General features: G+C 42.1%; 1 protein-coding gene across 1 annotated transcript in view; it reads left to right on the plus strand.

The window, feature by feature from the left end:
• Positions 1-26,971, plus strand: part of AR (androgen receptor) — a gene marked incomplete at its 5' end in the record, with an annotated part of 115,341 nt that overhangs the window by 42,214 nt on the left and 46,156 nt on the right. Inside the window, 2 exons of the mRNA XM_019536145.1 lie at positions 3,779-3,930; positions 20,441-20,557. Coding sequence (XP_019391690.1) covers positions 3,779-3,930; positions 20,441-20,557 — 269 coding nt within the window. The remainder of the gene's footprint in view (positions 1-3,778; positions 3,931-20,440; positions 20,558-26,971) is intronic.

The following is a 26,971-nucleotide window of genomic DNA, read 5'->3' on the forward strand; positions in this document are numbered from 1 at the left end:
TAACAAAAATACAGGGGAGACAAAATGACCTTGGTAATCCATGAACAGTGTGACTATTCTACAAACTCAGGTCTGACTCCCATTCCTTGTTTCCAGCTCTCCCAGCTGATGTGCATTGACAGTGCAGAGGGAACAACATTCCAACCCATGAAGTGGTAGGGAAGAGTTTCTTGATAGCAGTCCTTCCTGGATGTTTAAGAAGCATCACTGATACATTGGATTTCTAGGAGCTTTCTGGTCAATTGCAACTTCCAGAGAGAGGTTGGGCATTTACAGTGAGACATAGATATGGAGAGGGGCATAATTCCTCAGACTGCTTTGGGGGTATTAGGGAGGAGGAAAGGTGTTTGGAGGAGGAAAGGTTCAAAGATAATGTCTAGTTCCTTGTGTTGTTGAAGGGACCAGCTCCAACAGACTGTTAGAGACCTATGCAATAGGATATAGTCTTGTTTAAAGGAAAGGCTCCCACTGGTTCAAGTGTTTTATGCATATGTGCAGTGAGCTCTAAGTCCACTTCTAATCAAGTCCTGCTTTTTCAAACAAAGTTATAATTATAGGTGTATCACCTGTGATTAGAGTGAATTCAAAGCAAAGTGCTATACCAGGGCGGCTAACTGTTATTTTCTTTATGTCTTTGGGGAAGTCACATTTTGAAAGAGCAATATACTAGATTTCATGTGCATGTGGAAGACTAGGGTTTATAAAGGGTTTGAGGGCATATAAAAAGTGAAGGATGTTGGATGGACAGCCCTTGTAACTGAGACCTTCTGTCTGCTGCGAGGTTCAGTGTAGAAAACAGCAGCATTGTCATTCACTTCTTTCTCCTTGGCAGGTATCTTTGCCTTCTTTGCTGGCTGAAGCTATCTCTGTATCTTAGAAAAGAGTTTGTTTCCCTTGGCCTATTCACTCTTTAACTTGTCAGCTGAGCAGCCAAAGGGAGCCAGTTAGTGGTGATGACAGCTGAGTTTCTGTGAAGTATTTTGTGACTCCTAGTAGGAATTAGCCTGATACCTCAATGAACTTTGGTCACTGCTGATACCCACGACCCATGACAAAATGCTCTGTATCTTATTGCTTTTTACTCAGCTGTCAAATCCCCTTTAAGGTTATGGTTTTGATATGCTAGTCAGGAAATAGGGAGAGTTTTCACTGAACATACCAATTCAGTGGCAGAAATGTTCTGGTAGAAATAGAAACTTCAGCAGTTAATAAAACATGGTCATAAACAACACACCTTGGCCCCTTGCCAATGATTAGTCCTTGCTGCTACTATGTGAGAGAACGTAGGTTTAATTTTTGGAGTAAGGCTTTGGCTCTGCTAGTCAGTAGGCTCCAGGAGCACTAAAGAGGCTGCCCACTTGCAACCTGTGGTGAGGAGAGGAAAGACCTCTTCTGTCTGAGGTAGCAGCACTGCTGATGAAGAAGTATTTAAAAATGAGTAGTCTGCAGGTGGTTTGATTGTATTGTAAACAGCAATTGGGTCTAAGTGAAAAATCCAAAAGCCAAATTCATCCCCAGTAAAACAACACTCACTTCAGTGGATTTGGTCCAAGTAGCGTACAGAAAAAGCAGGGTCCCAGCAACACACTAAACACATATAGGTTCATTAATGTGCTGTAGTTATGGCGCGTTAAGTTTAGTACTTGGATAACCAAGGACTAAATCAATGCACAGTACCTGGCATTACTGTACAGTAGCGCTGGCGCACAGCTTTTTAGTTATGCTAACTGTGTAGTAGCCTATGACTGCTCAGTAGTATATTAGCACAGGTTTTGTCCTGCATGCTACTGCTCAGTAAAATTAAGCTACCTCCGCAATGCAGTTAGCATTTTGTGTAGATGCACCCAGTACATCAGATGAGCCTCAGTGCTGAAGCCATAATGGCATTAGCATTACAAAAACCTGTCATAAAGCGTTTCCTCATCAGTCCCTTAAAGCCAGTCCTGCCATTGGGTAAGCCCTAGGCATGAAAGGAGTGATTTAAAGAAGCTAAGTCTGGTTGCAGTCTCACACTGTAAATTATGAATAACTCCACTAGTTAGCAGGATGACATCAGCATGAGACTGGTGTGTGCCAAAGTGGGTGTTCAGCTCCGTTGTTGCTGCTTTGCTGAATGATGTGTGACCCATCTATGTAGGGCTGCCGTTTAAAATTGTCTGGAAGCAGAATAAAGTGGTTCACCTTCTGATGGGGGCTGCACATAGCTCCAGAGTCTGCACTGACTCTCAATAGGTTTCCAGGCACAAATCAGGGTGATGGTTTAGGGACCTACAAAACCCTAAACCGGGGCTGGGCAAAATATGGTCCACGGGCCAGTTCCGACCTGCAGAGGGGCTTTATCCGGCTCACGGCAGGTGCCTTGGTCCCACCTGGCCCTGGCACTGTCCCACGGTGGTGCATCCTGCTACCCCCTAGGCACACAGTGGAGCTGGGGCAGCTTCGCACTGGACTGCCTTTCTAAGCAGCCACTAGCTCCCACCCTGTGGTGCTGTCGGGGACCCATGTGCAGCCCTGACTCACCCTGCAGCTGCTGCAAACTCGCCTGCTCATACTGAACAGCTGCAGCAACAGCAGTGCCGGTGGGGCAGAAACATGCTCGGCAAGGGGGAAAAGCAGCCCCTCCCCCTCAGCACTGCCCATTGCTTCCTGCAGCAGCTGCGCATAGCCCATGCTGCACTGCCTTACACCGTCACCACCACCTCTGGGCTGCTCTGTAGGGCAGCAGGGGCAGCGCAGAGGAGCCACAGGGCAGCTCAGCGCGGAGATGCAGAGCAGTCACAGGGGCCAGGTCAGGGCTGTGTGCGTGGTCTGGCTGCTCTGCTCCCGCTGGGGTCAGTCCAGAGTGGGCACAGGGCACGCTGAGGCTGTGCACTGGTGGCAGTGGTGGGGAGGTGTGGCAGGGCGTGTGGCTCCAGGCTGTAGTGGTACTGGGGGGGATGCTGACTCTACAGTAGAAGAAATTCAAGGAAGAAAAGAGGCTGTCTGTGAAAATGTACAGCCTCTTTTCTACCTTGAATTACTACTACTGTAGAGTCTCCCCTACTCACCTTTGGGTTTTTTCCCCCCACCTTTTCTCCCTGCTTTTTCCCCCCCCTCCTTTCTCTGCTCTACCTTTTGTTTTCCTAATTTCCACCTATTTACATTTTTACTGACATCCAGCCACATTTTTAGCTTTTTTCATTCCTTGAAGTCTCAGAACAGCAGAGATTTCCTATGCCTGAAGAAGGGTGACTGTGCCCGAAAACTTGCAAAGAACTTTTTTCCAACTACTCAGTTGGTCTAATAAAAGATCACATCTACCCAAAGAAGCTTGCCTGCCTATGTCCTTAGACCAACACATCTATAACCAAAAGCCCCGAATCAGTCAAGGAGCACAGGGAAGGAAGCAGAAAGCAGAGCAGCAGATGAGGCAGGGGAAGAAGATTAAAGTGGCACTTGGGGAGGGTACAGAGCTAATTTTGTGGCATGCCTGCCAAAAAGGCCCACTCCCTCCTTGCACTGGTTCAGAAGATCTGTTTTATGTTGATTTCCTAGTTTCCTTTTACATTGTTCTGTCCGCTTGCCACTCTCCTGTTGTGTAAGTTATTCTGTTTTCTTATTGTAAGCTGCCCTGAGCCTTTGTTGGGAAATGCAACAAATAAATAAATATGTGTTTTCTGAGTCCAGTTTTTGCAGTGAACAGTCTCACAAGCATAATATTCTGAGCTTGCAACAAACTCATGTCCATCTATCCTGTCTGCTGACTCTTTGTTTTGTCTCTCTCTCCCTGTGTCTGAAGGTTGGAGGCTGGAAGGGACCACGTTTTGCCCATTGACTATTACTTTCCACCACAGAAGACTTGCCTGATTTGCGGAGATGAAGCTTCTGGATGCCACTACGGAGCTCTCACCTGTGGCAGCTGCAAAGTCTTCTTCAAAAGAGCAGCTGAAGGTAATGAACCTCCATTCAAAGCATGAACAGAAGTAACAAATAAGTGCTCCAGCTTTGATATGTTCTGTTTCTCCAGGCTGGGCGACAAAGTTTCACAATAGAAAGCAGTGTAGCTGCACAAAACATCCATATGGATTTGTAGAAGGATTATGTAAGATCAGCCAGTGCAGCTTAAGGCAACACTGTGCAGATATACTCTCTACTAACTATGCCAAGCTGAATCAAGAACCAGGATGGTCACGTTACTGTGGTGCTCTAAGGCATCCCTCTGAGTTTATTTGTCTGCTTCCAGCTGCAGAGTTGACATGTGTGAACGTAGCATGTGGCATGTCTGTATTCCTCTCCCTTGTGCTAGACAGATGTACCCCGCATACCTGTCTACTGATTGGTCTTTCTTGCTAGCTGTGAGAGAACTTCGCAGAGTCCAGGAGCCAGCTAACAGATGGGGGGAAAGCATCACTGGCCTGCTTTGGTCTGAATTCTCTTAATCAATAAAAGAGAAACACCGCAATAGTTTGATTGCTCACCCTTTCTTTGTTGTTTCACATTACACGCCAGCCTCAAAAAACTACCCTTGCTTTTGGAAGTGAGCTCAGCTGAACTCTAGAGTGGCCAGTTCCCCTTCATCCATCTCACTTAAACACTCCCTGAAGGCTCCCAAAATCCCATCTGCCCTCAAAGATCTTAGATCCAAATATCATGAGCCAGTAATTTTCACTCTTTCTTTCTCCTCCTCCTCAGTGTCACTTACTTACAGTGATGGAACAGTCCACTGACTTCCAGATAATGGTGGTGTTTTGAGAGCACCTGTATCAGTCACTGTTCAGGAGCTGTGCTCTGTCCCTCTCTGCCTTTTCCGTCCTCACCTCATCCCCCAACCTTCACCTCCTGGAAAAAATATGTGCTGTATAACCAATCCCTACTGATGCATTACTGCTCAGTCCCAGAGGCCCCTGGGTTAAATGTGGACCAGACATTCCTTTTCATGAACTGAATCTTGATGCTATCTGTTCTTTATACTTAAGAATTATAAGGAACTAGTCAGTCAGGCTATTTCTTCGGCCTTGAAAGTAAGGTGTGCTAGAGCTCTGCAAATATAGTCAGAAGTACACTCTCTTGCCAGAGGTTTGACATTGGCTGCTGAGCAGTCACGTTTATTTGGTGGACTTACTGCAATAAATCACAGGAATGTTATTTTGGTTTTAGAAGGGCATGTAACCAACAGTGATCATAATTCTGCAGTAATGCTAAACTGATCTGCTCAGTGAACCAACTGCAAGTAATAGTAAGTCAAATGACAGCTTGGAAGATATTCCTGTAACAGTGAGACTCAATATTAGTAACCAGCACCCTCTAGCTTCTACTTTTGGCTTGACTCACTAGTGACATTGAATCTATGTGTCTTTGTGCCTCACTTTACCCATCTGCAAAATGGGACTGGTGTTTCATAACAGAGGAGATGGATCAAGCTGTACTGTGAATCATAATGCTACATTGTGCCACTAAATTGCTCCTGGGTTAAGAGAAGCCTGAAACAATCACTGTTGTGTAGATTGGGAAAGTAAGTAATAGTTTAGTTTGGGTGGCTGCTGAATACTCTGACAAAAGCAATTAATTCATCATAACAAACTGATGGAAACCCATCCCCCTTGGCTAACCCACCACCACCAGAGTCATCACAAGGTCAGATTCTCCTTACACTCTGGCTGTGTGGGCCAGTATCTCCCTTGAATTCAGTAGGATAAGCCAGAGGAAAAACACAAGCCATACCATTCAGTGCGCTTACACCAAGGAGCTTCACTCTCTGTACTACCCGGTCCTCTTCTCTGCTATTTGATCATACTTGGCCAAATATTAACAGATGATCTATTTGACACAATTTCTTTTCCCTTGTTAAAAGACTGAATAAATCATTTTTAAATACAATTTGAATATGATGAAATGTGTCAGGGCCTCAGCTGGTGTCAGCTGAAACAGGCTTCTTAAAATTAATAGAGCTGTGTTGATTGAGATGAGGCAGGGATCCGACTGGATTTATCGAATGACATCTTCACTTTTTGTTTTTGTGTCAGCTGGTTAAGAATTCATTCATAAGGGAAGCTTGCAACCATGGGATAAGCTTTGCCATCTCAAAGCCTGAGGTCAGGTATCGTTTTCCCCATTTGACAAAAGGGGACTGAGGCAGAGAAAAGCTAACCCATTTGCTCAGGGACATACACAGTGCACAATGGTAAGTGAGATCTCAAGCCCCAAGATGCCCATTTCTGAGTGTGTCTTTTTTGGAGTGGTGGGTCCTTTTCAGTTTATATCAAGGTCTAGTGTGTGCTTGCACAGCACTGGATTTATGCAGTGCGCTATATAAGAAAAATAAACAGATCAGCAGTATGTTATAACTAAGTTAGCATGTCAAGCAATACAAAAGCATATTCTGGCCATCGTGGACACATTCTATCTCGTTAATTAGCAGTTAAACTAATAGTTGAAAAGTAGGTCAGATAAAAGGAAAGAGAAAAATTACCTTCCTCCCCGTATTCAGTATTTCCAGATGTAACGGAAACCAGCCAGAGCGTGTCTCAGCCTATCACTTCCTCCTACAATGAAAGTGATAAAGATCCTTCAGATCAGAGGATTTCCTCAGTTGTACCTCAGATAGTTTCATTGCAAAATGACACCACAGTTCTACACAACGGGACCCCTTTGCCAGACTCAGAGCTGAAATAACAGAAGCCTTGTTAACAGCTGTTGTTAACTTGGCACTGAGTTTTGTTACTAGAGTTGTACAGGAAATCTAGGACTGATATGGGGTGCTATAGACCAGGTGTTAGGTGCTTTGGAAGAGATCTGCATGAAAAACTTGGTCTTTATCACACAGTGGTGTCAGCACCTTACCTGAATGAATTAACAGAATAATTAAAAACAAGTTTATTGCTGGTTTTGGTTCTGCAGTGGGGGTGGGGGAGGAGGAACCAATGAATAGCTCAGAAATATCTGTAAATTAGGATCATATAACATTTGCTACAGTAATAATTCTATCTCTAATCACATCTTCCAACTCCCAAGACTTGAGTCATGAAAATGAAATATATTTTGCTGACATGATATATCATGGGACAGGGGAGCAGGAAAAGGGAATGGTGTCCAAGTGGAAAACCTCCCCTGCATGTTCAGCTCCCCAGCAGTACTGGCTCTGTAATTGGAAGGCAACCACATAAATAAAAGTGTATTTTCTGTTTCTGGTCCTGATCCATTTTTGTTTTTTAAGAGCAAGGCTTTTTCTGTAGTATCAGTAAAATAGCTGTAGTTAAAACCTATAAACTCTTTCATTGAAACCTTTCCATAGGATCAGGTGTTAATAATGGAAGCACCCTTTCTTCTCACATGTTGATATCTTCAGCAGAGTGCTCTGTGGATATAAATGGGTAGAGCCTGCTTGAGTTTATTGGAGTTTTATCCAGTTATGCCAGTAGAGATGTAAGCTCCTTATTATACTATATTTAAAAGAGTCCAGATAGACACTTATGGCTGGAACCAAACCAAAAAAAGATGGAGCTTTATATCTTTAAGGAAGAGAATGTGCATGTTTGCTGCCTCTTCTACAGATGGGAAAATGTGTAGGCCCCAAACAAAAGCAAATCACAGTATAATAGCAATGCCTGGTCCATTAATCTGTTAAAAGAACGCTAGTCTGGCAAATACAGAGTCAATAGATGGCCTTAGAGTTTGGTTCTAGTTTGGCAAATAAACCACAGGTGAAAACCCTTAATGGGGGAGTAAAAAGTTAGAAGCCAGGTGTGAGTGAAGGTTAATAATCCCTGCTGGTTGGTCAAGAGGAAGGACCTGGAGTCTAGAAAAGCTAAGATGTTCTGCTAGTAAACTAATGCTGTTCATTTTCTATCTTTGCTGTTCTCTGCAGTTCTAGATGAGGCTTCTCCTGGGCTTTGTATTTTCACATTACAAAGCTCTATGTTCAAGGGCTTCAGATGCAGGCTCTTAAAATAGAGGTTGTTTGAGGATAGGATTAATATAAAACAATGTGGGTAATCTATGCCAGGATCATAACCCAGATAGTTGCAGGTGAAAATATAAAGCAGGAGCTCATTATGGTGACTCCTCAATGCTTTTGTAATGTATTTTGTGTGCCAAGTGATTAGAACTAAGGAGGAAGATAATATTTTCATGCATCAGCCTGCTGCATATGGGTATACCCTACGGCTATCTCTATTTTGGGAAGTAATTTTTTGAAGAGCTCTCGTCACCTTTGACACACTTTTAAGAAATACAGGCTAACAAAACTATATATGCTGCAGCTTCCCCAAGCTATAAAAGGTAGCCATCCTCAGTATTCAGCTAACTCTGCTATTTACAAAATCTAGGAAGGAGAAATAGATTGTATAGCATAGCTTGAAGATCAACACATTTAGGTTATTTCTAAGGGGTGATTACTTACTGGACTCTTCTTATCATGGCAACTGAATATTGAAAAATAATGCATACAAACCACCAGGATTTCAAAAATGTTTGGGTATAAAAATTTATAGAAACACATCAGCGGAAGTAATTCAAGAGGAAAAGATACATTTTCCTAAAGAATTATAAAGAATGCCCAGGGTTTGTGGCTCCTTGCACAAAGAGTGTTAATGGGTCTGTGCAGTATCTAGTGCTTCCAGGAAAGAAAAGCACTCTCCTCTTAATAAAATCCTCACTAGCTCATTCTGCTCAGGAACTGTAACCTTGATATCAAGACATAGGGGCACTTTATAAACAGGTATAAATCTTCTCCTCAGTTCTCCATCAGTAGTCTGGATTTATGAACATTTTAAGGCATACATAGGGCCAGATTAAATACAGACTGGTTCCAAGATCTGCGAATGCAGATTCTTCAGTTCTGACGTGGGCTTCCTCACCAGAAGCCCAACAGTCTGGGATTTTCTTTTTCTCTGAATATCGTTCTGATCTGCCTCCTAAGCGGTGAGGAATCCAGACAGACTAGGTTTTATTTTTCTTAGTAGAAGATGCTGCTATAACTGCTACACCAGGCATGTTCTCAGCTTCCAGAGAAAAAGCTGACTTCTCTTATTCCTTATACTTCCCCACTCAAACCTTCCTCCTGCCACAAAACAAAATAGAGCAACAAAAAGCCCCTCCCTCTACGTGACTTTTTTTTTTCATGTAAAAATGAAAGGTATTGATGTATCTGGTCAGGGTGGTTTGGGCCGTGAACTATGGGCTTTAAGACTTGCCACACTCCCACACCTTGCACTGACACCCTTCCAGAAGAAAGTATCAGGAAAAGCAAGTTATCTGTATACATCATGTGATCTTGGGTGAACTTCATGGACCAGTTGTCCCATCTCACAACAGAGACAGGTCAGGGGAACTCTTTCAGTTCCCCATGGGGAACTCCCAGAAAAACCATTCTATCTGGGCTGGGGCGAGATTCGGATCTCTTCCATGTCTTCCTGTGTTCAGCTCTGAGAACCTGTGAGACTTCATGAAATGTTCAAGGCCATCCTACCAGTTCTGGGGCTTTCTCCTTACAGCCTTCCCTAGCAGCTTGGTAGTGGAACAACACTGCTAGGAATTCCTCTGCCTAGAGTTGTTCTGGATGCTCAGAGTGCTGTCTCATAGGGATTCAAATGGAAAAGTTAACACAGCCTCAGGCAGCCCTAATTCTCTGGGAAATTCCCTATATGATGGTGGCAGGATTGATGTGCAACCCCCCTTCTACCAGATCTGTGTTGACTGCATGCTGGAGACTGCTGATCTCTTGGCACAGGCACATACCAGATCCAGCCTGACTTGCCTTTTTTTTCAGTCAGAAACATAAAAACAGACTATTTTCCATTTTCCATTGGCACTCCTCCTTCCTGTTCTAGAGCCTGGAGCCATGATATCATGGTCATCCTGGGCTCTGTCATGGCTGCAGTCTTGCTGCCCATCTTGTCTGCCACATATTATAAATGAAAAAGGGTCTGAAGTTCCTGTTTCCTGTTCCTGCACCTTTTGTACTTCTCAGCAGAGGACACATTCTCTCTCTTCACCATGTCCTGACCTGCCAAGAGTTAGCCATTTGCCAGACAAAAGCATTAGTGCCAGGTTGCTGGTTCCTGCTAGCACAGATAATAGTTTTGAAGTGAATTGTTTTTAGGCCCTGTCTTCATAATGTTTAAAATTACCTTCTCTCCTTGGGCTAGGTTTTTGAATCATTGCCTGAGGAGCCTGCAAAAGGTTTCCTTCTTAGAATTGCAAAACAAATAATACCTGCCTGCTTTGCTTGGTAGCATCTCATCCCAGGTTTTGTACCTTTGGTTGTCTTATGTTGACTCATCTGATTGTGTAAGTTGTGGGTGAAAGTGCATGGACAGAATCCAGAGAGTCCCAGGATTGGAACAGCAGGGATTACTGCCAGTAACTGGTGGAACTGATTTGGGATCTCAAGACTGCGATAGTAGGGAGTTGAAGACAGCACTTCATTAGCACAATCACAGATTGGACTAGATGATCTCTTGAGGTCCCCTCCAGCCTTACTTCTCTTGAAACTGTTGCTATATGAACTGTAGGAGAAGCCTACACACTGGCCCTTGCTGTACTCTCTACCACATGGGGTTGCCAAACTCTGTACTCAAGCAGGTTACCCACTGACTGCAGAGTAGGCAAGGCAGGAGCAGATACTAATGGATGGAAGCCTGAAGCAAATACTTTAAGTTTAAACAAGCAGGTGAACTAAAATGTATTTATGTTTTTACTACCAAAGGTAAAATAGTTAAAAAAAGAAATTCCACTCAGTGGACTTGAGCTTCTTTAAAATACAGCCTCTTCAGCTTAAATGATTTGATGGTTACTCATTTTTATAGCTTGCCATTTAGACATTCCTGGCTTGCTCCAATTCTCTAATTCTACTTTTTCCACCTACACAGTGTTCTTCAGAGGTATTCTGTGCTTTTACAACTCCAGTACTTGGAGGTAGTTCATCATTTGAGTGACACTGAGTGTGTCTACATGTGTATTTACATCAGCTTAAATATACTGCAGAGTAAGTTACTGCACAGTAAGCGGGAATAGGTTGGCATCTACACATGCAGGCATTTAAAGTGCATTAACCCTGTGTGTGGACTGACTTGGGACTAACTAAAGTATTACTGTGCAGTAAGGCATCTGCATATGCATTACTGCGCAATAACTAATCGTGCATAAATTTGATACCTGTGTGACGCAGGTATCAAATTTATGCTCAAGTCAGTGTAAGTCACCATATTTACTGTGCACTGTGGGCATTCCAGTGTCCAGATTCGCACATTGAGCCAACCTGCCTTTCTAACTATGGCAAGCTGTTGAAATGGGAAAGAAAGTAAGACACAGAGTGGCCGCATCTAACTGTACAGCTGTATGCTCCCATGCAGGTTTTAGAGCTGATCAAAGACTTTCTTTCATTTCTGACAGTCAAGTTAAACATATGACGTGTAAATGGCAGTTGTCAAAGTCACCTGGTACATTATTGGATGCTAAAAGCAAGCCATGTCTCGCTGATGACTTTCTGATTGGGGCAATGTATTAGGAACACAATCAGACTGGCTGACCCATCTGTTCCCTGTCTTGTTTCTGTTCACAGTCACCACCAGATTTTCCAAAGGTAAGGGCCAGAAACTCTGCCACTGCCAAAAAGGGGGTAATCTGCTTCTGACGAAAGTTTTGCTCCTAACCCCTGGTAATGAGAGAGTAGTTTGTACGCTGAAGTATGAGGATTTATAGCCCCCCCACAATGTTTAATGTCTTTTAGCATTTACTGTTATAAATTTTATTCCAGATGTTGGTATAGATTGCTTTCTGGAAGAGGCTGCTGTGCTAGGTACGACAGTAACTCTTGGTAACAGACTTCTGGTTGAAAAAAACATGCTGCAGCTTGTGCTGCTAGGCAGTCAACATTAATCTTTGTTCTCATCTGAGACTGAAGAATTGTCCTCCCTCTTCCCCCTTCCATTCTGATTTTTAATTGTAATTTCAGCTGATAAGCCAAGAGGAATTCGGTGACCATGACAATTGCATCATCTTCCTTGTTGTGGTATGCTAGAAAGAGGCAAGAAGGGCATCCATTTAGAAATGGAGGGCATATGCCCAGCACGTGGAGGTAGCAGCAGGCCAATACAGAATGGCTGGCAGTGTTAGCAGTCCAGCAACTTGGCAGATTCACCACTGCTTCAAAAGATGTCCTTTAAAAATAGAAAGGTCCATCTTCTACATCCATATTGCTTCATTTAACTGAACAGTTTAAAGGGCTTTTTAACATTTTCCATCCAGACTTAATACCAAATAATATGCAGATCAAATTATGTTTTCATGGCCACAGTTGAAGATCACAACCATCTGGTATTTTGTCATTGCAGAGGGGGTTGAGTCCCACCAAAGCACATGTTTTTCTGCCATTTAACTACATGGAAAAACTATTCTTCCTGGTATATGGCTGTTTCTGAAAGGGCATGGGCACGTGGTATCTTGGAGGACAGTTATTTTGATAAATTACAGAGTAGCATTCATTAGAGAATAAAAAACCCTCTCTACTATTATAGAGGAAGCATTAGACAAACTGAAACTCAGATATGCAAGTTACAAACTTAGGCTTCCTGTGTGATGGACAAATCCATTTGTGAAAATACATCCTTTTTTTGCAGACTTTTTGTTGATGTTGTCTGTTTAGATTCTTGAATTCTTCAGCACCTAGTAAAGTGGGTCCCTCGTCTTGTAATACCTCAAATGCAGTGTACAGTGAATGAACAAAAACAATGATTTCTCACATACAATAGCAATAATAATTAGGACTCTGCCCCTCTAGCATTTTCAAGATCTCCGAATAGATTAGAAACATTAATTTAACTCAGCTTTCCTCTATAGTTCTTGTCCCCATTTTACAGAGGGAGCAGGTATGGCACAGAGAGAAGTGATTTTTCCAGGGCTAGATAGAGGGTCACTGGCAGAGTTTGAAATGGAACCTACTTCAGCTGACCTTTCCAATTATCAGAAGCTCCTCCTTCCTTTTTTGATATCTGAGTGATTTTCCTCCTAAGAGGAATATATTAGAAACTGTCATTAATTGTTATGCTTCTCCCAGATGAGTAGCCAAATGATATAGTTACTAGGGATGTGCAAAGCAGGCCCTATTTGATTCGGATTCAGCCTAGATCAGGGACAGCAATTTGATTCGTTGATTCAGATCACTGTCCCTGATTCGATTCGGCCAAATCCGAATCTGAAGATTCGATGGTGATTCAGAGAATCAGCGATTCAGACATAGATGCAGCTTTAAATGTTTTTTCTACATACCGTGAGGTAGCAGGGTATTGCTATGATACTGGGGCAGATGGAGCATCCCACAGGAGTGCAGGGAGGGGCCCCTCCACATATTCAGTGGCAATCCTGGAAGTGGACCGGAAGTACTTTTGGTCCACTTCCAGGTCTGCCAGGGAGGCTCCCCTTGCGCCCCCTCAGGTCAGCAGTTGGTTGCAGCGGGACCCCAGGTGCCCCCTAAGACCCAGGAGGCACCAGTCACCAAGTCGGGGGGTCATGGGGGGCCCCGGCACACTCCCCAGCACACCTGGAAGTGAACTGGAAGTGCTTCTGGTCCACTGCCAAGTTCACTGGGGACCCCCCCCCCCAGTGCCCCTGTGGGACACTCCATGCACCCCAACATCTCAGCAATCACGAGCCTCCTGGTACCTAGAAGTATGTAGAAAAAACATTTAAAGCTAGCTGTCTCTATGTCCGAATATCTGAATTGTTCTGAATCGATTTGGAGGGTTCCGATTCAATTTGGAGAGATCAGAGGGTCCTCTGATTCGATTCAGATTCAGAGATTAGGCTACAAAATCAGGCCGAATCACTGCTGAATCAAATCAGGGACTGAAGTTTCACACAGCCCTAGTAGTTACTTTTGTTTTATGCTTGAGGAGAACTCGGACATGAAGAGGTGAAAAGTCTGGGCCAGGGCCATGCAGGTTATGAGTGTCATAACCAAGATTAATTTGGTTCCTAGTCATGTTTTTAAGGCGTTTAAAACCTGGCTAGACAAAGCTTTGGCTGGGATGATCTAGCTGGGGATGGTCCTGCCTTGAGCAGGGGGTTAGACTAGGTGACATCCTGAGGTCCCTTCCAGCCCCAGTTTTCTATGATTCTATGTGCTGAATGCAGTAGACCCTTCTATTTGTGAGCTAAGTACAGACAGTCAGAAAGCTCGAGACTGAATTGATTCAGTCTTCACAGGCTAATCTAAACTGCATAGATTGAACCGATAAGCAAGTGATCATTCACTTTTGATTCTGGAAATGCAGCTACATGTCTTCGGTGGCTCAGGCCAGAAGCCAGGGGACACTAGAGTACATTTCCCTGCTCTGCTGGAGCGGACAGCTTGGGCCAAAGCTGGCCTGCCCTCCCTACATAGTGGGTTTGTGAGGAAGGTTCAAAACATCGTGAGATGCTAGGGGATTGTGAGTTAACTTGAATCTGGAGAGGATCTAGAACAAAATTTCGATAGACCGGCTTAAATCAGTTAAGTCTGATGCTACATCCATCCAGATCTATCTTAGACCGGTTTAAGCCATTTTGAAAGCAGTTTATTTGCCCTGAACTTTTGTTGTGTTACAGATTTGAACCAGTTTCCAATCACTTATGATGTTTTATGCATAATTTCTGCCCCTACCCCTAATGTTCATCTGTTGTCAATCTGCTTAGCTCTCTTGCAGTTAGTGTACTCTGACTGCACCATGTATTGCACAGGAAGATACCAGCTGATGACTGGGCCCACTCTCTTCTGCTATAGAATTTAGTGGAAGGAGTATCTGAAGAATCAGTTTTTTAATGAAATTGAGATGCCCTGTCAGAGCAGATAAAACAGCAGTGCATACAAAGTAGAGATGCTAATGTATCCAGAACATTTTATAAATGAGAAAGGCATATAGTGTACATTCCACTATCTATTATCCGTTCTTATTTTCCTTTCTGTTTCAGGATGAATATAGACCAGGCTGATAGAAGATATGCTACTATTCTCAACTAGAGCAATTTGCCAAATTCCAGGAAACAGAATTAGGGTTGACTTGATGAGTTCATTTTTTGATCCTGAGATTTGATAAAAAAAATAACTGCTTCCATGTCTTCTGTGTAGGTGGAGAAAAGATGTGCAAAATATGATTAGGACTCTGTTCAGTACAGAGGTGGTTTCAAAACCACAGTTACAGCATTTTACTCACTATAAACTTACCATAAACAAAATTAAGCCTTAATCTTGTAAGCAATGGGACGATTCAGTGGGCACAATATTTTTGCAGTTACATAAATGTTTGCACTGGCTTTGAAACAAACAACAAAAGATGCATGTATTGTTTACTAAATGGAAAAGGAAAAGGCTGATGAGAAATTAAACCCAACCAAAATTCAAAATGCATATATTAACAGTTGTTTGGTTTAAAGGACACTTGCTGTGGGATATTACACCAAGTGCTTTAATTGGCAAGCTGCCTTAATTAAAAGTGCCCACGCATCACGTGTATCAGTGTCCCCGTGCTAAAAAAATGGTGTTGGGGTGCTTTGAACTAAAGCTTATCAAATGTGTTTTATTTCAAAGCACCCCACCACCATTTTTTTTACTATGGGGACGCTGATACACGTGATGCGGAAGGCTGCTGGAGTGCCACAGTTTCTGTGCTCCAGCAGACTCAATTAATCCCTAGCCCCAAATTAATCAAGTCTGCTCTGACGTGCTGGATTTTTAGTGCAGCAGAGCAGAGTCCCCACATGTCTAGAGGAGCCGTTGATTGCAAATTTGTCCATTTGTTTTGAAATGAAGAGAAGTAAGTCATCCTAAAAGAGTAAAATACATTGCAGAAAAAGGTACCTATGTGTGTGAGATCCCTTTTTAAAATTTAAGGTTCCCTTCTTCATTGCCTGTGCTTTCCATTCAAGGATAAACTATTGCTCCTGATCCAGGACCAGAAAATAAACTGATTTGTGTCTACATCAAATACTTTACATCTGTTTTTATCATGAAGGGTGTTTTGGGGAGGAAAGGATAAATACAGATAGAAAAGTGGAGGAGTCATTATTAGTATATCTGGAAGAGCTCTGTAAATTGGTATCCATCTTGAGAAGATCCATAATTACAGCCGTCCTTCTTTCAGGCAAAGGGACCTGGATAGGAGCCAGTTCAAACTTGTTAGGGTGGCTCTTAGCTAGGCTGAGAAGGTAGCACATGCTGTAGTCTCTTTCTTAGGGCCTTGAACTCATAGTATGGAGCAATATTTTCAGCCTCTGGCAACTGTGGCTATGAGAATTGCAGATTTTCATTTATATACTAGGAAAAATCTCTGCCTCTCAAGTACAAAGGGCAGAATGACCCAGTCAGCTTAATCTCCCAGCAAGGAAGGAACAGACAGATGTATGAACAGCTATCCTTCTCTTCTTATTTACATTTTCGGTAACAGCTAACAGCTTTCACTCCATTGTGCTAGACCCTATGCCCACATGAAACCAAATGTCAATCTTGGCCATAGGTCTTACAATCTAAATAAAAAGGGTAAAGCCTTCCCTAACCGGGATTGAACTCCAGCTGCAACAGCTAGAAAACCAGATCCTGACCAGTAGCTCAGTGGCTGATTATGAGACTAAGAGCTCATCTGGATACAACTAAACCCATAGATCTGAGGGCAGAATCTCAGAGAGGTATTTTAAAAACATGCACAGTACATGTAATGATTGGAATTGATAGGTATGAGAGCCAACAGAGCATTCCACCTCTGAATGGGAGAAGCTTAATAAATCACCAAGTCCATTTTATGTTTTTGCCCGTCTATGGCAACAAAGAGTGACCAAACAGTGACCACTGAAGATGTGTATATCTCAGTGTGCGGATGGTCTCCTAAGGGAATGGGATGATATACATCTCACAGAAATATCATCACACTGCAGTAGTTATTAATCATCTCTGAGCTGAGGTAAAATGATATTGGCAGCATAGTAGTTAGAAGACTTTGTATTCAACCAGCAATCCCTTAAACTGTCCCATTCACCTACATGGATTGTTTTTCCCCACTTCCCCACACATGCTCATGCTGCATGGATGCACAGTGAAAGAAGCAAGTACTGTTTAACAGAGAGAACTGCCTTTGAGATTATTCATGTGTTTGGATTTCAAAAGATGGTGGGTGCTGTGGCAACTGGTTAGCCTCAGAGAGAGAGTTTAGATAATGATGTCTCTGACCCTGGAATGTCCTTGTGTGGCTTGAGCAGTTATCTTGCTATAGCTCTTTGTTAATGTCACTGCTTGGGGAGACACTTGGCCTTTTCAAGCTTTGGAGCTGTTATTTTAACACAGATACTGTAGTTTAGGCTAGGGAAGTGAGATAGGAAGGAGCAGGAGCCAATCAGTGAAAAGATGGGGCCAGAAGACACTTTAGACAGAGCTGCCTTCAGGTAATCTCTCCAAGGTGCAGCCCAATTTTTGAGCAACCTCTGGCTAACACAGGAAGTTCTCCAGTGGCAGACATGATAGTTCATTTTAATCCTATCTTCCTCTTCTGTCTGTGTTGTTATTGGTAAGTTCAGGGGGGATTCTACATACCCAGCTTCACCACAAGACAGGAAATGTACAGCTGAAAATAACTGGGGAGAAAGAAACCAAGGGTCTGTGTGATCTGCCCTACCACCCCCCCATATCAATGCCATGCGAAGCAATGTATTCATTCTTGTTTGATTCATGATGTAAGCAGTCAGACTGAGAGAGCCTGGATGCAGTGCCTGGTTCAATTAGTGCAAAAATAATGCTATCTAACCTAGTTTCTACTGAAGTTGTACATTGTGCATCCTTTTCAATGAATTGCTGAAAAGAGGCTAGTATTAGAGTTTTATAGGATTTTGCAAGGTCTATGCTTCTGAGGATTTTTAAGCATCCTCAAAGCTAGTAATAAGCAAGCAAGAAACATGGGTAGTCCTGAGAGAGGCAGCTGTTGAATGATAGAGTGCTGTTAAAAGGATTTAGTGAAATATCATATGCTTTAGGTAATGTGCTCCAGTCCCATTATGTTTCCATTCTTGGCAGGCAAGGATTTGGGGTGTGATAACCAGGTTCTTATAAAGGCAGTTACCAGTCAGTTAAAAGTATGCTAGTTTTTTCTCTCACTGTCATAGCCTTGTGCCATACCTCTTGAGAGAGGAAATTGTTGTAACAGAGAGCCTCATTATGACTTTTCTGTCAGACCGCAATTGAAGGTCACTGATGTAATTTTGGTGATGGAAGTCAATAAGGTCACACAATGAGTTCAACTGTATAAGGCTTAGGGGGCACAGGTAAGGTGGTGGAAGAGGAGCAGGAGTACCAATTTAGGGTCAAGTCACCTAAGAGACAAAAGCACGTAAATGACTGCAAGGAGTTCTTTTTGGAACTTGGAGATTGATGAAAGCAGAGATGGCCCAATGTTTTATCTGACCCCAGTGCTGCTAACCAGTTAGCTTGGCCCATTCCTGGCTTTTTTGAGAGAAAAGGTTTGGGGCTTTGGGTTGTGTTTTGTTTTATTTTGCTCTGTTCAATCAATGCCACAAAGTGAATCATTTATGAATCATTTGTCAAAATGATTACAACAAGCAGTCATTAGATTAGACCCATCCCTTTAATAGGTCTTTACATAAATCGAAAGCTTGACAGATTAAAGAATACAAAAAACAAATGTCATAGGTAACCACTGGAGCTATTAAGGGATAATCATAATTTTCCATTACTCCATAGCTGCAGATTACTTTCTATATCTGGCTTCATTTTGAGAGGCTGATCCAGTGTTTGATGGTCAGTGTATGAAGCATATGAGGCAGATTCAGTCTAGTAAATGTATTTAGACCTGACATGAAAACAAAATATGAATCAAGAGATAATATATTGGCACAGTGAGAAGGTTCATTCTTGCCAAATTAAAAGATTGAGACATCAAAGAATAAGGTAGAAGTGGCATAAACAATATCAGGGGGCACAACTACACATGCATTTACTTTGCATTAAAGTTACTGAGCAGTAAACAGAAATAGGCCAGCATTTACATGTGCAGGCATTTAAGGCACATTAACACTGTGTGTGGTCTGATTTGGGACTAAAGTTAATCCCAAATCAGTCCACACACACAGCATTACGGTGCAATAACTAATTGGATGTAAATTTGATATCTGCATTATGCAAGTGTCAAATATATGCCCAAGTCAGTGTAAGTCACCATAGTTACTGTGTAGTAAATGTGCACGTGTAGATGCATTCATTGACAGCTATTTTTCTGCCCTCTAATAAAACAAGAGGAAAGGTTTATCTAAGATGCCATCTGTGATGGACAACAACTAGCTTGCCTTCTCAGCTCTCCTTAAATGCTCCTAAATTCACTGCTACAGAGAAGATTGCACAGAGAGAAAGGTAATTAGGAGATATGTTCAGTTAAAAATACACTCCATTGACCTGGGAAGACTGCAGTGCCAGTATATTCAGCCCCAGCAGATCCAGGGAGGGAATGGGAATCCTGAACTTTCCTGACATGCAGAATTCATTCCTTACAAAATTCATCCCCCAAAACTAAGGATAACTGGCTGTACCTTGTAGCTTCAAGATCCAGGTAATATTGGTGGATGAAATGAAAAATTCTACTATTGAATGGCTTGTAAGCAGAATGCTAAATATCTAGGGACATGCATTGCCTGGGGACATATTCCACAACCCATTGAATAGATAGCTACATGTAAATAAAGGGAATTTTGTCAGCTTCATGGACATAATATGAACATTATAGTTCTCCAAAGAATGTTGAAACTGTGAGAATGGAAATTGTATGACAGTATATGGTATAGACACCAAAGGGTAGTAGAGAATTGAGAGAGAAAGCTGTATGTAATGGAGCAGTTTTCTGGCAGTGGGATCTCTTGCTTTGTCATTTGTAGTTCTCTTTTTTTTCTTTGGAAGTGACCATATATTCCTTCTTAGCAAGCTTCTTGGGACCTGTTTCAGCTGCTTTTATCTATATACCCTTTTAAACAGGACTGTTATGTCATAGAGCCAAGAGGTACAGCCCTTCTTTGTGTAGAATTTGGTCAAGAATGTTTAGAGATGGAAAGAGCCATTAAATCTCAAGCAGACCACCCCTACTAATACAGGTTTGTTCTCTATAGTTTGTTCTCTAGGGTTTGCCTACATGAGGATGTTAGTGCCCCATGAGCTCAGGTGCAAATTTACTGTCTACTGACCATTATATGCTAATTCTCTAGTCAGGTGCTTTTGGTATGCAGTAAGTGTGAGGTTATTTATTCCACTTTCAGAGGCACTTTTTTTACAAGACTGACGTAGAACTCAAAGAGAAATTTGAATTTGAAAGCTTCTCTTTGACTTCAGTGGGAACAGCCTAGGGTATATACAGTGGACCCTATGAGAAACTGTGTGCACTTTGTATGATCTGTGGAAATGAATGTGTCCATTATCCATCCTTGTTTTCTTTCACATTTCTAGGTAAACAGAAATACCTTTGTGCCAGCCGGAATGACTGCACCATTGATAAATTCCGAAGGAAAAACTGCCCTTCCTGCCGCCTTCGAAAATGCTATGAAGCAGGGATGACTTTGGGAGGTAGTCTATACACAGCTATCTTCAGTTCTGTTAAGATGCACTGGTTTGGTATATATTTAGCACACGTACTTACAGTGATTAATGTTCTATCTTGCTTCTTACGTTGGCACCCATTATTGTAGTACCTATATGTTGGCATAGATAAATTCTTGTGATTATCTTAATACAGAATGCAGATTCCTTCTGCTTTTCCCTTCTGTATTTCCAATGTGTCTTGCTGTCTTTCCTATAGTTTATAATCTAAGTGATGCCGTGTCATGGCACGCAAAGAGTTAAGAGTGGGTCTGTTGTTTTAAAAAGCTGCAGGGGAAAAACCTATGTCTTCTGCACTTTGCTGATCCATGCGTTTATATAATGCATACAAGTAACAGTAGTGTCCGCCATCGCTTCACAGCAAAAATATAATGACCCACCGAGGGCTTCCTTGTTTTTCAGATTTCTACAAAAATTACTTGTGGCTTTTAATAGCTGTCATAAAATATAACTGTCCCCACAGTAATTTATCATTCTCACAGCCTGTAATTGCAGACCTCTTCCTCTTTTTTGTCTGCATTATTTATTCTTTTACTAATCTGCAGAGTCCTGTGATCCCCAAAAGAGCCTTCCCCATTATTAGTGTGTGCTGTAGGCGTTCTTAAGTGTTTACCTTTGGCTAAGAGGAACCATTTCCACAGGCTTCTCTAGAAAAGTTATTGCCCAATTGTCTTTTACTTTTCTATACTGGGACATTATATCCTTGGCTTTTTAAGAGGTATGTGTTATTAAAGGCACTATGAAGTGCTTTTACACATCCAGATTATGAACCTTAAACAGGTCTGCTTTTATTAAGACATCTCTCCCTCCAATAGGACAGTAATTATGGGGAAACATTAAGCTTTCATCCAGGACTTTCTTATTTTATGGCTCTCCCCTTAATACTTGTATTGTTCTCAAGAGGTGTTTTGCCCTGAAGTGCCTATTTTTCAGCCATATGAAGCTCTGCCTAACTAGTGATGGCCTTTCTTTTCTTTAAAAATAAGTCAAGGGAGATGATATACTGCTTTAGAAGTTATTCTGCTGTGCGTGCTCTGTTCTTGCATTTTCCAAATGAATATATAATAAGACACTCCACCAGTGGCCTCTTGTTACCCAGTGAGGCTGGCTCACATTTGATTGTGCCACCTCTGGCCATTAAGAACTTTCACAGTGAGCCTTGTTGATCGAGGTGGCATGCATATTTTATGTTTTATTTTCTGGAACACGATGGAAGTGGATTAATCCCATCTGTACAGAAATCACGCTTAGCCCTTTTCATCTCCAGAGTGATGTATGACTACTGCCTCTCAGCTCCTCAGTGAAGCCTGGCTGCAGGAGCATTATTATCCCCCTGTTTCAGATGGGCAGAAGGCATTAACAGGTGAAGGTTCTCAGTGAGTCGGAGCCTGAGTTGGGGGAGAACTCTCAAGATGCTGGTCCTCTGAGCTTGGGTGGACATTGCTAGTTTTTCAAATGTTGGAAGAAAGGGAAGAGCCCAGGTATGTTTGTAATAGGCAACTCAAATTGTTGGCATAAATTTGACCCAATATCATTGAACTTGAATGTTAAATAATAAAAAAAAATACTTCAGTTAAAAGTGGCAGACCCAGAGGCTTCTCTCTATCCACATGTGCAGCTGGGTTTATTGGCCATTAAGACCTTGCTAGGAGGAAAGAGGTGTTATTAAGTTAGCTGACTGGAGTGCAGCGATTTGGAATTTTCAGGTGAGTTGGCTGGTCAGGGTAGAGCCCAGCGTCCAGCGTATTCTTTTCTTTGACTCGCTGCGAGCAGACGTTGCACTTGTCGCACGTTAAGTTGTGCCTGTGTTTGTCATGGAACAGAGTATCCTGGGATGGGCGTGTACAAACATAGCCTTCTAATCTAGGCTTAGTAAACAACTGAATGCTGTGCTGCTCTTCTGCCACTGAGTCGATGATGCGATCCCAGTATAACCGTACGGACATATTTAGCAACATCCCAAGATAAAAAGTTACTACTGCTTATCTGGGAAACTCTCCTGGGATGTGTCCCAGGACAATGGACATGGACCTCTGTGCAACTATACTTTTGTCCCAGGATAGTGTTTTTTCCAACCTAAATGTGACATCTGGTGGCAGCCTAACATTACAGACTAGGGATGTTATCTTATGTTAGTTAACTTGAGCTAAGGTTACCTTAAAGATGTACCCATAAAGAAGAGAATATACATATTTTTTAAATTTTTCCCTTCATTGACTATTAGAAACAGGAGATAGGGAAAGAGAAGGGGAATAGGGGTAAGAATGGTTACTGTCCACTCTTCCTGTCATGTGTGTGCTCTAATGCACAGTACAGTATCTAGTATCCCTTCAAAACCCAGATGTTTTAGTGGCACTTCAGCTGAATATAGCTTGCCATACCAGGTTTTTGTGGCAACTACAGAGCAATTATTATAAAGTGCCCATAGGAACTCTTAAGTGCACTGAAACATGCAGCTCAGCAGAGCTAATAAAATGTGGTCAGAACATGACAGAGGCAACAAATAGGAAGACAATCATTTTTAATTACTACAAGACAACTTTAAATAAGATTCTGGGTGTATCTTAGAAAATACTAGGACTTCTGATACTGTCATGATCTTGTAATTTATAAACAACTATCCCTTAGTGAAAGAAGTCAGGTTAATTCTAAATCATTGTTAGCACCTTTAGTTACATTTTGGGAAACTGATGAGGGAGTCACTTAAACCATTTAAAAAGTAGCACACAAATTGGCTTTTAAGATTTTTTTTAAATCAAGCTTTTGCAGTCACTGGAGTAGCCAGGGAAGCTTTCTGAATGCCTGGCAACTTTGTCCTCTGCATTTGAGTCCTAAATCCATTTTATGATTTTTATTTTTAAGGGCTTTCTTGGCATTGCCTTGCCAGGGTTATGAAGAGCTCTTATTTACTGCTTGGGCAGCTCCAAGAACCTCAAACCGTGGGTTATATTCCAAGTAGTCACTGAAAACACTTAAAGATGCCAGGAAAAGATTCATTGAAGCCCAAATAAAAGTACCAGAAGGCATGGAAGAACAGACACTCATGCAATTTGGAAAGAAGTGTATGTGTTTAATAAGCTGGTTGAGAATTTTTTAGGGAAATATTTTTCAACAAAATATGCCAGTTTCTCAAAACTGAAAACTTCTCAAGGGTGGTTTTGAAGCATTTCTTTATATGAACACATTTTAGGAAAAATTTTAGAATTTTAAAATGAAAAGTTTTGGTTTCAATTTTAAGTTATTATCACTGTACTTTGAAAAAAATTAAATAGTCAAAAAATAGCATGCATAGCATGTTTTATTCTGATGATTGTGAGACATTTCAGTTAATCCAAACTCTCTATTTTTCTGGATTTTTTTAGCTGATACTTTTGAAAAAGCCACAAAACACTTTTGCAGGGTTGTTGGTTGTAGCCATGTTGGTCTAAGGATGTAGACAGGTAAGATTCTCTGGGTAAATGTGATATCTTTTATTAGACCAACTAAATAGTTGGAAAAAAGTTATTTGCAAGTTTTCCGACAGCAGCAGTCTCCCAGTGCCTGAAGAAGGGTGTTTGTGCCTGAAAGCTTTCAAATAACATTTTTCCAACTATTTAGTTGGTCTAATAAAAGATATCACATCTACCCAAAGAACTTTGCCTGCTTACGAGACCCTTTTGTTGTCTTGCCCCAGTTTGAGGTGGGAAAAAATTATGAAATAACCAAAATGTCTATGGGTTGATAAATGTTTCCAGCCAAGATCTAATATGTGTTAAATGGAAGCAGTGGCGACATGTAGGGGTTGTATGTGCACCCCATGAGGGCGCCGGTGCACCCCCTGATTGGCTGTGCTCGCCGTTTAGGCAATGGGCAGGGGGGGCAGGCAGGAATGCCAGTGCCCACTCTGTGAGTGTCAACCGGGGAGTGGCGCTTCCGGAAGCAATCAATTGGCTGCTTTGCGATTGGCCGCGGGGGAACTTCTTCCCCACCCCCCACCCCATCAGTGAGATTGGCTGCGGGGGGCCCCCCCTCCAAGTCGCTGACTTGTTGCTGGGGTGGCACATGCCCCCCCAACTAAGGTGGCACCAGTCGCCCAGGACTTGAAGCAAGAGAGGATCTCAGTGCCAGGATATTGTTGGTGCTCAAAGGAAACCAGAGATTCAAGTCCACTTTCCCTCTCCTGCTGTACAGTCTTCGTAGGATGCTGGAGGAGGCAGCAGCTCTTTATGGGGAGAGAACTCTGCTGTGACCCCATCGATGGGATTTGCTGCTTCTTAATCTAAGTTTATCCTCACAAGAAAATGTGGAAATTGTTTTAGGGTATGACTTCAAGGAATAATTAATTAACACAGTGTTAATAAGAGTTCTCAATCAACAGGCAAATGACCATCATAGTACTTTGACTAAGTGGGTCAGGGTGTGGTGTCAGTGGGCGCATCTACATAAAATTCTGACTGCGTGGTACCTTAATAATATTGCGCAGTAGCATGTCACAGCACAGTGCTAATACACTACTTCACAATATTATTAGGCTACTGTGCAGTAGCATCACTTAAAATATAATCACCAGCACTACTGCCCAGTAACTCCGGTTACTTTGTATTTATCTAGTACTTACAGTGCACTTTTTTAGTACTTGCTTCTATAACCACTGTGCAGTAGCATCTCACGTAGATGGACCTAGTAAGAGATATCACTACTGGGCTAGCAATAGGTTAAACACAGTTTGCCCCCACCTACGGTAACTGTTAAGCTAGTTAACATAATTCCTTGGAATTGTGTTCCTATGTCAACTGCTTGATTTACTAGTGCAGTCCTTACAGTGCTGTGTTGTATGTCCAAGGCAAAATTTGTAACAGCCAGTGTTGATCCCATAATTAATCAAGTTACTGTACTGATTAAAATCCAGAAAATGTCTGAATAAGTGGAGTTGGCAATGTTTGAGTTTCAGAAAACCTCGGCAGCTTTTTAATTTTAAATTTCATTACGTTTTTGTTTGTGTTTCAGGAAACATCCTTCCCTTTTTCATTTAAACTCCTATTAGCTTAGGGGCATGTAATGAAAGTTGTGCGGGCCAGTGTCACTTACACCAAAGTTGCATGGTGCTCTCCCACTCAACAGTAGCTTTGAATTGCCAGAACAGTTCAACAGGGCCTTTGTTGTGCCAACAATGAAGAATCTTGTTTGAGAGTCTTAAAAAAAAAAGCACAAGAAAGGGCCTTAAGAGGTCATCTAGTACCACCTGCTCATGGAAGGATCACCTCTGTCCAAACCATCAAAAAAGTAATTGTTAAATCATTGCACTTCACTCTTCTAATGACTAAGAATCTTTAGCATCTCTAAGGCTGGAAATAGATGCCACCTTAGTGCCACCATAACTTTTTTTTATAGTGGCACAAAGCCAAAGCAGACAAACATCTGTGCCCCTTGTCATATCGCAAATGCCCAAAACTATGGCTGTGACAATAAATGGTATAAATTTGTGCTGCTTTTTTGTGGCAGATATCAGTTTGCTTTCCAGCAGGAAAAGCGCTCTACTCTGTAGCTGCCCCAGGCAAGGGCTTCAAGGTCCCAGTCCTGAGCGACCCAGGAGTTTGCGGGGTGCAGTCTGCAGACATGAAGCAGGGAACCCCTAGGGCAGGACACAACTCCCTCAGACATTTTCCCTCAGGATTGGGCCCCTGAGGTCCCAGAAGCATCATGGGCCCAATCCTGCAGGACAGTGGCTACATCTGTTTTTGCTGATCAGCCAACGCAGCCCAGTGGAGCTGATGCCACAATGGAAACAACATCTCTTTTTAGCCTCAGTGAGCTGTTCTGATTCTTAACTATCTTATAATTAGAAACCACATTTTTGTATACCTAAACAAAACACATCTTCTAATTTAAGCCCATTAATCCTTGCCTTGTACTTGGTGAACACAGAGAACACCTGAGTACTACCCTCTTTATAGCAACCTTTTTTGTAGGAAGATCATTGTCAGATCTTCCTTCTTTTCTTGATTAAATAATGACAATTCTTCTGACCGAGATTTCTGTTCATTTTTGTTGATGCCCCCAGTTCTTTCTCTAGTTTGCTCAAATCTTAAATCTTAAACTATGTTGCCCAAACCTGAGGCCCTTGCCAGTGATGAACTGAGTAGAAGAATCACTTCCTGTGACTTGTACACAACACTCCTGCTAATACACCCTACTATGATACTGGGGGGGTTTCACAACAGTATTACATGGTTGAGTCATATTCAGCTTGTGACCCATCATAATATCTAGATCTTTTTCTTCAGTACTGCACTCTAGCCAGTCATTCCTTATTTTATATTTGTGTGTTTGATTGTTCTGTCCTAAGCGCAGTAGTTTGCACTTGTTCCTATTGAATTTCATCCTGTTTAGTTCAGACCTTTT

Source organism: Crocodylus porosus, unplaced genomic scaffold, assembly GCF_001723895.1.
Source record: "Crocodylus porosus isolate Cpor-Errol unplaced genomic scaffold, CroPor_comp1, whole genome shotgun sequence".
NCBI lineage: Eukaryota > Metazoa > Chordata > Crocodylia > Crocodylidae > Crocodylus > Crocodylus porosus.